General features: G+C 37.2%; 1 protein-coding gene across 2 annotated transcripts in view; it reads right to left on the reverse strand.

The window, feature by feature from the left end:
• The window catches only part of Acss2 (acyl-CoA synthetase short chain family member 2), a 45450-nt gene that overhangs the window by 30731 nt on the left and 1401 nt on the right, over positions 1–13318 (reverse strand). For both annotated transcript variants that reach the window (XM_047540924.1, XM_047540922.1), the window contains exon 2: positions 9438–9633. In XM_047540924.1, the coding sequence (XP_047396880.1) occupies positions 9438–9633 (196 nt within the window). The remainder of the gene's footprint in view (positions 1–9437; positions 9634–13318) is intronic.

Genomic DNA, 13318 nt, shown 5'->3' on the forward strand with positions numbered 1-13318 from the left:
TCAAATCTTGTCTGAACTACCATAAGTGCCTCCTTACTGGTCCCCTGAAGCCTGTTCTCAAGATAGTATGCAGACTATAGGCTATAGATGCTGTTTAAAAAACTGTTTAATGAATGGATGAATGAGCATATCTCAGTTAAGGAAGGATGTCAGTTCCTTGAGGTTTTCTAATGTCTTTTTGTCTTATAAACTGTAGTCAGAATTCCCCAAACCAGATCCAAACCTCCTAAGTAAGCTAAACAGGCTAAACAGATGGCAAACTGTCAAAGAAGCTAAAGCTGTGTAAGTAGATGCACAGTGTCTAGAACAAGGAATGTAAGTGACCTCCTATCTAGAACAAGTTATAACTGCTATGAGACTCTGGTCAAATCTCTTCTACTCTCTGATCCTCAAGTTCCTCATGTGTCATGTGTTGTGAACCACACCCAATTTAAAAAGGTGGGGGATGGGGAACAAATATATCAGTACACTACAGGGGAGACATAGTTTGCTATTACAAATGCATAGAGACATCTTAGGTATTATGAGAGATTATACACTAAGTGGTAAGAGTGTGGCTTCTAATGAGGCTAATGTAATCTTAGATATGTAAAGTCAAAGCATGGTAATAGTATCTATGCAAGGCAGACCATAGCTGGAATACTTAATGAGAGATATTAGCCAACTAAACTATGTCTAGAAGAGACTGTCATGAATAATGAAGGGGTTTAGGAAACACATCATATGAGAAACATAGGAATGTGGACTCAGTATTACCTCATTCATAAAACAAGAATACTGGATCAGGTCAGGGGTTTTCAAACTGAGCTTTGCAAGTCCCTAGAGTTTCCATACACACACCTCACAGAGTCCACAGTGACAAGATAGAGAAATCAACAGAATGTGGCTCTGGGCTTTCCATCTGTGCCTTTATAAAGATTATTCCAATTATGCCTCTAAAAATCTGTGTCACAGTAGCTTATTATTCTCATTTTACAAATGGGAAAAATAGCATTTAAAAGGGTGGGTAATTACCTGGGCGTGGTGGGACATGCCTGTAATCCCAGCACCTCAGGAGCCTGAGGCAGGAGGATCTCAAGTTCAAAGCCAGCCTCAGCAAAAGTGAAGCACTAAGCAACTCAGTGAGACCCTGTCTCTAAAACACAAAATAGGGCTGGGGTGTGGCTCAGTGGTCGAGTGCCTCTGACTTCAATCCCAAGTACCCACTCCAAAAAAAAATGTGGGTAATTTTCCACAAAGTGAATGTTAGAGCAGGGATCAGATCGGAAGGATCCAGAATCAGAATAATAACTGGGGGGGAATATTTGGGATAGGGATATTGGTACACAATTCCTGATAGCATGGGAAATCCAAAGGACCTCTCAGAACTGGAACTGAGAGCCTCAAATTCTTAGATAGAAGTTTAAGGCGGCAGACACTAGTGATAATTACCAGAACCTAATCTGTCCCCAACCAAATCCAGGAAAAGAGGTAAGGTCCATCCTCAGCTCCAGGCCTTCTGTAACGTTCTTTAAATGTTAGTCTGCCCTAAATTAAGAACCCTCATCCCACTGACTACCTACTAACACAGGTTCCCCCACCACAACCTATCCCAGTTACCTTGTCAGAGCAGTCCCGTACATTTGTGTCAGAAATTCTGAAGGTCAGTGCTATAACTTAAACAAGTCTCCTGCCTAGCCCTGACAGTTGTGACAGGTGGGAAAAACAGGCTCAGAAAAGGGTATTAACTAAAGCCAATCTCCTCATTAAATGTTTACTGAATATACAGGAATAAACTCAAGTAGCTGACATGGAACTCAGAACACTAAAATAGTTCTCAAGACAGTTCTCAGAACAATCCATTTATTATTCACTTGCTACCCACTTCCAAAAAAAGTGAGAAAGTACAGCCTACTTGCCTCATTTTCACCACTTTAGGGAAGGGTTCTTTAGACTATCAAGGGTCATGAAACTCAGGAAGAAGAAAAAGAAGTAGATTAAAAATCTATAAACATGAAATCCTCCAGCCCTCTTCCACAATGTGCCCACCTCATTCAAGTAGAGGAAGATTGTTTCCAGCAGCAGGGTATTTCCCACCAATCTCCCATTAGGTTTGAAATGTTTAGTTTCCAGCTACAACCTACCCCCAAGCAAAAGAAGCAGATTTCTCCTCCAGCTCCTTCACCCCAAACCTTCTAAAATCCTCCCTTTTTCTTACCATCTCAACAGAAAACCAGTCTGTCTACTGAATCACCATAGAGTCACTATAGGTTGCAACAGAACCTCTAAAAACCACTTCCTCTTCAGAAACAATCATAGGATTCTGAAAGATCAGAGCCAGAAGGAATCTTACAGATTAGCTATAGTTCATCTCCCATCATTCTCACAAAAGGAAGGCTCAAAGAGGGGGAAGAAAATGATCTAAAGTCATCTTCTGCCTCAAATGAGTATTCTTCTTTACCAAGTATACTTTGATTAGTAGATATACTGTTGTGAAACCAGTAAAGATAGATTGAGGGTAAAAAGTCTCTCTTCCTCTTCACATTACTGAAGTAAACTCCAGACATGGACCTAGATAATGAACTGAGCTATTGAATGATAAGACAATATTCTCTAGGGCTCTGGCATTTCATGTTCTCCTAACAAATCTCCCTGTCAGAATATGGGTTTATCACTGGGCACAGTGGTCCACAACTATAATCCTAGGCTGGGGCAGGACTTAGGCCCTAAGCAACTTAGCAAATCCTATCTCTAAATAAAATATAAAAGGGCCAGGGATATGGCTCAATGGTTAAGCACACCTGGGAGCAATCCCTGGTACCCAAAAAAAAAAAAAAAAAAAAAAAAAAAAAAAAATATATATATATATATATATATATATATATATATATATATATGGGATATATATATATATATATATATATATGGGTTTGTCCCACATTCTCAACCATCCCTACCCTCTCACATACACATAGTTAGTCAGGAATTCTCATGGAGAATCAGGGGAGTTCCCAATATCCAACCTGGAATTCATACTCAGGAACATACAAAGATCCTGAGAGCAGAATTTTAGTCCTCAGGTCACTACTAAAATCACTTACTTTATTAAAGTTTCAGGGGTTTCTGTTTTGTTTTGTTTCGTTTTGTCTGGTGCTGGGGATTGAACCCATGGGCACTTAACCACTGAGCCCCACCCCAAGCCCTTTTTATTATTTTTATTTTGATACAGGGTCCTTCTAAGTTCCTTAGGGCCTCGCTGAGTTGCTGAGGCTGGCTTTGAATTTTCAATCCTCCTGTTTCAGCCTCCTGAGCTGTTGGGAAAATAGGTGTGCCCTACAGCACCCAGTTTGACTTCTCTTTTTCTCTCTACACCCAATTCAAGCCAGCAAATTCCATGGGATTTTGATTCAAAATAGATTCAGATTTTGATCATTTCTAACCACCTTCACAATTACTACTATGGTCTAAATCATTATCCCTCACCTCTATTTCTGAAATAGCCTTCAGGTTGGTCTCTATGTTTCTACTTTTACCCTTCTACAATCCAATCTTCATAAAAAAGATAAATTCTAAATATATGTCAAATCATTGTCTTGTGTTTGCTCAAGACTATATAATGGTTTCCCATTTCACCCTGAATAAAAGCCAAAGTCTACTCTGACTTTTAAAATTCTACATGATGTTCCATCCTCTAAACTCAATACTACTCTTTCTCTAGCTTATACTTCATGAGCTACACTAATTTCCTAGCTAGTCTTCAAACACACCAAGCAGCAGCACACATTTGTTCTTCAAACTATTTGGAACACTTACCCTTTCTACCCCAACTAACTACATGGCACACTCTTCCACTTCCTTCAAATCTCTGCCCAAGTCCGGTGTGCTGGCGCATGCCTGTAATCTCAGCAACTGTAGAGCCTAAGGTAGGAGGATTACAAGTTTGAGGCCAGCCTCAGAAATTTAGCAAGACCTTGTCTCAAAACAAAAAACTAAAAAGAACTGGGGATGTAGCTCAATGGTAGAGCATCACTGGGTTTAATCCCCAGTACCAAAACCCAAACAACAACAACAAAAAAAAAAAAAAACAAAAAAAAACACCACCATACCGTCTCTGTCCAAATGTCACCTTATCAGAGTATCCTTTCTTTATTAATCCCCACTCTGCATTGTCATTCCCCTTGCCTAGACTCTGTTTTATATTTTCTATAAAATTTATCACTACTAGTGCTTGTTTACCAACTGTCTCTTCATACTGAATTATACCCTGCACGAGGGCAGGAACTTCGGTTGAGAATAGTGCCTGGCACATAGTAAGTTCTCAATAAGTACCTGTTGAATGAACAAACTGTTCCCTGCATAAAGCTTTTACTCCAAAAGATTAGTCATTTCACTATTCAAAAATAATAATACCAGTGAGTAATATCTAATAAGTGCTTTCAGTATGCCAGGATTTGGACACTTGGGTTTGTCATCTTTTTAATCTTTCTCAGTAGACAACTCCATGACATAAAAGCTATTTTTAGCCACATTTTATAATTGAGAAAACTGAGGCTCCAGAGTTTAATTTCCCTAAGATAGCCAGTTAGTGTCAGAGTTAGGTCTCAAACTATGTTAGTTGACACTAAAACCTGTTTTCTTAAGCTTTATGTCATATTCCCTCCCTAAAATGCTTTCTTCTTTGTGTAAAAAAATTTGTGTAGTGACTCTTTTTAGTTTTGGCCCTTAATTGCTTTCAGGCTATTTTATAGAGGCCTATTTAGTATTCCCAAATAGGATGTAAACTCCACGAGACCATGGGCTGTGACATTTAAACCTGATAATAAACTTTATCTGATACTTTTAAAGTAAATTTGCAAAGTTAAAGTTAGTTTAAATTAGCTAATCTTGTTAATTTCTCTTTCCATCTGTCACAGCCAAGTGTAAGACTACTAGAAAAAGGTAGTATCATATGGAGAAATAGTTGACTAGGAGTGAGACTATGTGGAGATTAGTCTCAGTTCTGTCTTCAAACACGTATATGACCCTTAGGCAAATCACTTAGCCTCTCTGGCCCTTAATCTACCAATCTATAAAGAGAATTGACCTAGATGGATTCTAACAGTTGCTTTAAAATTCTAAAAATACTATTATTCCCTGAACATTTATAATGTGTCAAGCCAAAAGTAAAAGGTCAATTCTTACTTGCTATGGTTCTATTTTAGCTAATTGGAGTATTTTCCTAAGAGCACCATTTCTTTTGTTGACTATTTCAATGCATATATAAGACATGTTCCAAAACAAGGAATGAGCTACAAAAGTAGTTTGCTAGTGTCACTACGGTTATCTAAATGGCACAGTTAAAATTGAGAAGAAAGCCATAATAAAAGAAAGCTCTATAAGAAGTACAACTGGAACAAATACCTAAGATGTCATTTTCTAAAGCATCAATAAAAGTTGGGCATGATGGTGCATGCCTGTAATTCCAACCACCTTAAAGGTTAAACCAGGAAGATCAAAAGTTTGAGGCCAACCTGGGAAATTTAGCAAGACCCTGTCTCAAAATTAAAAAGTGGAATGGGCTGTGGTTATGGTTCAGTGGTATAGTGCCCCTGGGTTCAATATCCAGTACTGGAAAAAAAAAATCAATAAAAATTTGAACAGAATGAAGGTGGGCTCTAAGAGGAAGGACTTTCAAGGGAAAGAAAAATTTAACAGAATAAATTGTATGATAATTTGGGAAATATGGAGTATATTATAAAGGTAAATAGTAGAAGAAAAAATGGAAGGTAATGATTAACTCCAAAGAAAACAAAAATCTACATAAAAGGAAATGCAACCATAATATATTACTCTTATATAAACTAATTTAAATTAACTAAAAATATAATTATATTGGGAAGATGAGAGAAGGAATTTAGAGGGGTTTATGAGAACTCATCTATCATGCCTACCTTCTTTATCTTTTTTAAAGAAAGTATTGATAGCCAGGTGTGGTGGCACATGCCTATAATCTCTGCAACTCAGAGGTTGAGACAGGATCACAAGTTTGAGGCCAGCCTCAGCAACTTAATGAGGCCCTAAACAACTTGGTGAGATTCCGTCTCAAAATTAAAAATAAAAAGTGCTGGGGATGTGGCTTAGTGGTTAAGTGCCCCTGGGTTCAAGCCCTAGTACAAAAGAAATAAATAAAGAGAGAGACAAAGGAAGAGAGAGAGAGAAGGAAGGAAGGAAGGAAGGAAGGAAGGAAGGAAGGAAGGAAGGAAGGAAGGAGAAGAAAGAAGAGAAAAGAAAAGGAACGGAACGGAACAGAAAGGAAAGATCAAGAAGGGGTAGGGGTATAGCTCATTAGTAGATCATTTTCCTAACATGCACAAAGGTTCTACATTCAATCCCCAGCACCACACACACAAAGATGAAGAAACGATAGTATATTGTTTAAAAATAGAGAAAATAAAGGTAAATAACAACCTATTTGCCATGTTTGAACTTTACTTTCTTATAATAAAAGTGATTTACTTGTAGTTTGCTCTTACTTTATTATAAACATGGAAGAATTAAATAATAATTGCCACATGTATGGACAGGATGGTGTACACCTATAATCCCAGCTACTCAAGAGGTTGAGGCAGGAGGATTACAGGTTTGAAGCTAGCCTTAGCAATTTAGTGAGACTCCATCCCATTTTTTCTCATTATTTTTTAAAATAATGAAATAATTCATTAAAATTTATTATTGAAATAATAAATCATTTAAAAAAATAAAACAATAATAAAAAGGTTGGGGATGTAGCTCAGTGGTAGCGTACCCCTGAATTTAATCCATGAAAATAATAACAATAAAAAGGAAGTAGTAATTACCATTATGATACTTACAGCCCAGTCCTCTATCCCTGTATCCATAACACCTACCACAGGGCTGAGCACCTAATATCTTTAACAATTCCAGCTGAAGGAATGATCAATGTAAAAATGGGGTGAGATGATTTGTTATGAAGTTAAAGAATTCTGCACTATAAATTTAGAGATTATTTAATCCAGTGCTCCCACAAGAATACTGCTTCTTGTGATATTAACAATATACTACAAAAAAATATTTTGGGCTCAAATAAATTTGGGAGGTCCCATGTTAAGCAAATTAATCAGGTATCTCTCGTGGTACTTCTTGGAGACTTCACTATGTTAACATACATTGAGGATCCCACACAAATGCAATTTATTATGTAGTATTTCCCCAACCCATTTGTTTCATGATTTTAGAAACCCCTGCTACACAAACAAACAAAATGTGCACCAATAACACTTAGGTCTGTGGGTATGTCTTAGTGGTAGAGTACTTGCCTAGCATGTACTGAGGCCCTGGATTCAATCCCCAGCACCACAAAATAGAAGAAAAAAAAGTCCCTGCTAATAGCTCAAGTAATTAGTGATTCCTGGAGCATTCTTTGAAAACACTGATCTGATCTACTCCCTTCATCTTACAGATGGGAAAAGACAGGCTCCTTAAAATCTGTTCAGGTAAGGATGGTAGGGAAACCACTGAAATACCAGTGTCTCAGAATTTGGGCGCAATCTCTAATGATTGAACAAATCTGGCCTGTGTTTTCTGGTTTTCAATGCTTTCAAACCTGCATCAGTTCTTTCAAACCAGGAAACAAATTCAGACACAACCATGTCATTTGTAGATTTTTGAATGTTTTCTGGTCCTTAAGGTGCCTAAGGGGTGGGCCCAAGTGTCAGCTGGAGCTCAATCATAAGTCCTAGAGCAGGAGCTAAAGTGAATCTCAACAAACATTAATAGATAGTGAGCTTTGGTGGCAAAATGACCCCCAATCAAACAATAGTAATATGACAATCGACCACTCAATGAATAAATAAATGCTTTCCAATATCATCTCATTTGATTTTTATAACAATCTATTGTTATAAAATAGAAAATTGGAAGACAAGATTGGAATTATAATTCCCATTTTATGGAAAAGGAAACTGAGTCTGAATTATATAAATGCATTGCCTGTGGTTACATAGCAAGTTAGTGGCAGAGATGGGATAAGAACCTAAATTTCCTCTCTCTCAGGTTAGGGTACTTTTCAATGTATCACACTAACTGGGCAAATTTTGAGTGAGGGCCAATTTAGTTCTTTGCCATGGAGCATCCAACTTTCTCCTATAAAAAAATTGATCAGTTTTCAGAATGTTCATGGGTGTTGGCAGAAGCAATACCTCAATCACTAGAAAAGTAATGCCCTACCTATTTGGGTTCAGTACAGTAATACTTCTTAGAGAGCTAAGTTGCTAGGGGGAGAATGTCTTAGGAAGTTCCTGCTAGGGAGGCTGCAGGCCTAGTGGTATAAACAAGGAGTCAGACAGATTTGGATTTGAATCTTGGCTGTATCACTTATTCTATGACCTTACTCACTATGTAACTCCTTTATGCTTCATTTGTACACTTGTAAAATGGATCTAAGAATCCCAGTTTGCAAAGCTGATAGGAGTCAGAGGAATAGTATAGTGTCATGGTTAAGAACTTAAGCTCTCAGGTTGGGACTGTAGCTCAGTGGCAGAGCACTTGCCTAGCACGCGTGAGGCACTGGGTTCGATCCTTAACACCTCATAAAAGTAAAAGAGTAAAATAACTGAAAAAAATGTAAGCTCTGTAATTATACTGCCTGGGTTTGAATCATAGCTCTGTTTCTTGCTAGGTGTTTCAGATAAGTCACTGAGCTTCTCACATTTTGTTTTCCCATATGTAAAGTGACAAAAACAAACTGTTTTTGTAATTGTTGTGAGCATCAAATGAGATAATATTTGTTAAGCACTTACGCATAGTGTCTGGCACATAACTCAGTAAAAGGTAATTATAACAGTGATGGTGGTGATGAAAACCCCAGTATCCCTACTTTTCTCCCAAACCAAAAAAAGAAAAAGGTCACTTAGGCCTGTTCTCTTCCATTTACCTATTGTCTTCCTTCTCCAACCACAAGCCAAGAACACTACACTAGAAGTCACAACACTTGGCTCTGAATGTCAACTCTGTCACATACTAGTTATATAATTTGAGGGAAATAATTCAATTTCCTTGAAGTATTTTTCATACATTGATACTTTGTTTACTGGATTACTGTAAGCATCAAATGAGTTAATGGATTATAAAGAACTTTGTGAACTATGAAAAACTATATAAACATGAACATGAGGGGGTGATTTTTTTTTTTTGTACTGGTTTGACACTGGGGCTTTAATGCAGGGGCACTTAACCACTGAACTATATCCCCAGTACCCCTTTTTTGTTGTTTTGTTTCGTTTGAGACAGGGTCCAACTTAATTGCTTAGTACCTTGCTAAATTGCTGAGACTGGCTTTGAATTTGTAATCCTCCGCCTCAGCCTCTAGAGCCACTGGGATTAAGGTGTGTGTGTATCACCATGCCCAGCAAGGGCTAACTCTTTTTATCTGTCACAGACTATAAAATAAATATTTTTACCAGTAAAAAGCAACTTTATCTCCAAGTTTTTTCTCATGAACATTTCGATCCAGCACATTGTAGCAGATGTTGGTAGTTGCTCCTTTCATCCACTCAATGAAGATTTTCCCTTTAGTCACATCAAAGTTGTACTGGAGAAATGGGCCAGAGCATGGAATCTTCCAGTAAAATTCCTTGGCAATCTCCCCCCAAAACTCTGCAACAAAAAGAGAAGCCCAGGCATCACTAAGCTTTTCAGACATATTTATCCTCAGATGGCTTATCAGGCTCTGCATAGGACCAAGTTACAATTTCCCTGCATTAGGCCCTACCACCTGGATCCCTCCTTTACTGAATTTGGTATCATCTACCAGTCTTAGAGCCTACCTTCTATTCCCATGGCTGAATCCTGATTCAAAATTATTCCTCTGTCCTCTAAACTGTTTATCCATTTTTTACCATCTATTCAAGTCATAACCAAGCATTACCTAAAACAATGTCTAGTACATAGCAGGCAGTTAATGTTTCAATAACATAATTAGTGAAAGGAAGGAAGAAATTCTTTACCCACAGACCTTCCATGACCATCTTTTTTTTTTTTTTTTTTTTGGTACCAGGGATTGAACTGATACCACATCCCCAGCCCTTTTAAATATTTTATTTTGAGACAGGGTCTTGCTGAGTTGCTTAGGGGCTCACTAAATTGCTGAGGCTGACTTTGAACTCTTGATCCTTCTGCCTCAGCCTCTCAAGCCACTGGGATTATAGGCATGCACCACCATGCCTGGCTTTTCTTTAGTTTGTTCATTTTCTCTTAGCAATAATTATTTATTGAGCATCTCTTTCTACTACTACTTGCACAAGTATTACTATGTGCCAGAAGTTACCTTAAGATCCTTATATGTATTATCTCATTTATTAGCTCTAAGAGGTATGCATTATTTTCATTCTCATTTTATAAATTTGAAAATCAAGACTCAGGTTATATAACTTGTCCAAGGTTACAAAATTTACTAAGTCAATATTTGAAACTACCTGAGGAAGATTTTTGCTAAAGTCTAAAAGATGAATAGTTTTTCTCTACTCCCTTACCAAATAAGAGTACTACTAAGGGATGGGAGGAAATTAAGGGTTTATGTTAAGAGAAATTCCTTGAGGTTGAAACACAGAGAATGAAGGAAAAAATAGCAAGAATTTTTGCTGAAGCTGATGTATAACTGGGCAGATTATGCAATTCTTCTGTGAATGATAAGAAAACTGGAACTGATCCCAAGAACAATGGGAAAACACTGAATGGTTTTAAGCAAAAGAGTGACATGATCAGATTTATATTCTTAAAATATCTGCCTTATGAAGAAAACATACTCAATAGGTAAAACGAACAAATGCAGAGAATTTAGGATATATGAGAATTGGATCAGGAGTTAGAGGGAAAGACACACTTAGAACATAATAATGGAGGAATCTTAGCATTTATCACCCCCTCATTTCATTTATTTTTAAAAATTTCTTTTAATTTCTTTTTTCCATATTTTTTATTGGTGCCCTCATTTCATTTCATAAGGAACAAAATTATAAAAGCTAAGTAATTTGTTCAGGTTTATATGATTTAGAATTTATATAGTCTAGGTGAGGCATGATGGTGCATGACTATAGTCCCAGTTATTTGGGAGGCTGAAACCATAGTATTTCTTTAGTCTACAAGTTCAAGATCAATCTAGGTAACATAACAAGACCCCATCTTGAGAACAATCAAAGAATGTATACTATTTGGAGAGATAAGATTAGCAAATGAAATAGTTTTGAATATAGAAGACAATATAATTGAAATCTAAATCACATGATACATAGCCTTTCAATCTATCAAATAAATTCAAATTAAATAACCCCATGACACCATTGTATACTTAGCAAACTAGCAAAAATTTTTTAAAAAAAATTAAACTCAATGCTTGGGTGGCCCTAGGAAAACAGATACTCTTATACAATAATAGCATTTATAAGATATGGATACAATCCTATTAGATAACAGGGTAATGCCTGACAAGAGCCATAAACCTTTTTCTGACCCTTTTATCTGTTAACTCAACTTTGGGGAATATACTCCAAGAAAATATTCCTAAAGGGGAAAAATTATTAAGAGATGTTTATAGCAACACTATTTATAATAGTGAAACTGGAAAGAACTCAAGTCCAACAACTACTAACTAATGAACACAAGTAAAACAAGTAGTAATATACTAGAACTCTGAATGGCAATTAAAGAGAGAGCAAATGAAACCAGCATTTAGTGAGTTTACATTATAGTCTGACAAAGTATGTATTATCCTAATTTTATTGATGAGAAAACTGAAGTTCAGGAAGCATAAGAAACTCTCTCCAAAGACAACATAGCTAATCATAAGAGTGTACATATTCAAAAAAATTAAGCGTTAATAGTAGACACGTTATATAAAACTATTTATGAATCACACTTACGTCCATCCACAAGGAATGAAGAAAACTGAGTTTTATGTTCACTTAGGGTTTCCCCCGCCTCAGGTGTCTGTGTGTGTGCATGTGTGTGTGTGTGTGTGTATCAATCTGAATGTTCCCTTGGCATGTTCAGAAGAAGAAAAAGATGGACTGGGATGATTAGGAAAAGCTCTGTGGAATTGGCAGGGTTTGATTAAGTAAAAAGGAACAGAAGGAAATAGGTAAAGTTGCAAGGACGTTGGAAGGGACCTTTGTGTATCCAGAATGTAAAGGAGAAAAGTACCTGTGAATGAGGGGTGGGGTAGGGAGTAGCAGGAGATAAGAATGAAGAGGTGGGGTGGGGCTAGATTATTCAGAGGACTTGAAAGGAAAGCAGGATTTGAAATTGAAGGAAATAGGAAACGATTTGGCAAAAAACATTTTTTTGTGGGGGAGGCACCAGGGATTGAACTCAGGGGCACTTCACCAGTGAGCCACATCCCCAGCCCTATTTTGTATTTTATTTAGAGACAGGGTCTCACTGAGTTGTTTAGACCTCACTTTTTGCTGAGTTTGGCTTTGAGTTTGTGATTCTCCTGCCTCAGCCTCCGGAGCCACTGAGATTATAGACATGCACCACCATTTGAAAGCAGTGTTTCCAAAATATCAACCTAATGGTGTTTAGATAAATCTACTGGAGAGATGGAAGGGAAGGTGGTAAAACTCAGAAAGAAAGGACAAATTAGGAGGCTGCTTCTTGATTTAAAATGTCCGTGGGGGTAGTCGTGATGTAGCTCAGTGGTAGAGCACCTGCCTAGCATGAGCAAGGCTCTGGCTTTCATCCCCGGCACCACAAAAAAACAACAAAATGTCTGTGGGAATGCAAGAAAAGGTAAATCCAAGAGGTATTTTGAAGAATTATTTGACATAATTTGGGGAAAAGCCTACTGTGGGATAAAGAAAGAGTAACATAATCATTGTTAGGAGGATAAGTGCAGCAGTTTAGACTGTTGGCTCAAATCCCAACTCCACCACTAACTAACTTTATGACCTTGAGCAAGTCAGTTAACCTAAGATTCAGTTTCCTTGTCTGTAAAATGTGGAACATTAGAGTCCCCACATCAAATTAAACTGGAATTGTACTTAGTAAGCAGTAAGCAATCTATAAATAGGTAAGATATATAGATAGATCTTATTAGAGGAGAGACTGATGGAAGAGATTTACAGTTTGGGAAAGTGCCACTTGACACTGACAAGTATAAGAAAATTAGGGAGGAGAACAGGTTTGGGAGGGAAAATTGCTAAATCTTATTCATAGTCATGTTGAACATGGTATAACATCACGGTGTGCAAATACAAATAGTTTATAATCCTATGAAATTTGGGACCAAAACATAAGTGGGTATAGGGCTAGATATACAGAATAGGAATTATTGTGGTAGTAATAG

This window comes from Sciurus carolinensis, chromosome 2 (assembly GCF_902686445.1).
Source record: "Sciurus carolinensis chromosome 2, mSciCar1.2, whole genome shotgun sequence".
Lineage (NCBI taxonomy): Eukaryota > Metazoa > Chordata > Mammalia > Rodentia > Sciuridae > Sciurus > Sciurus carolinensis.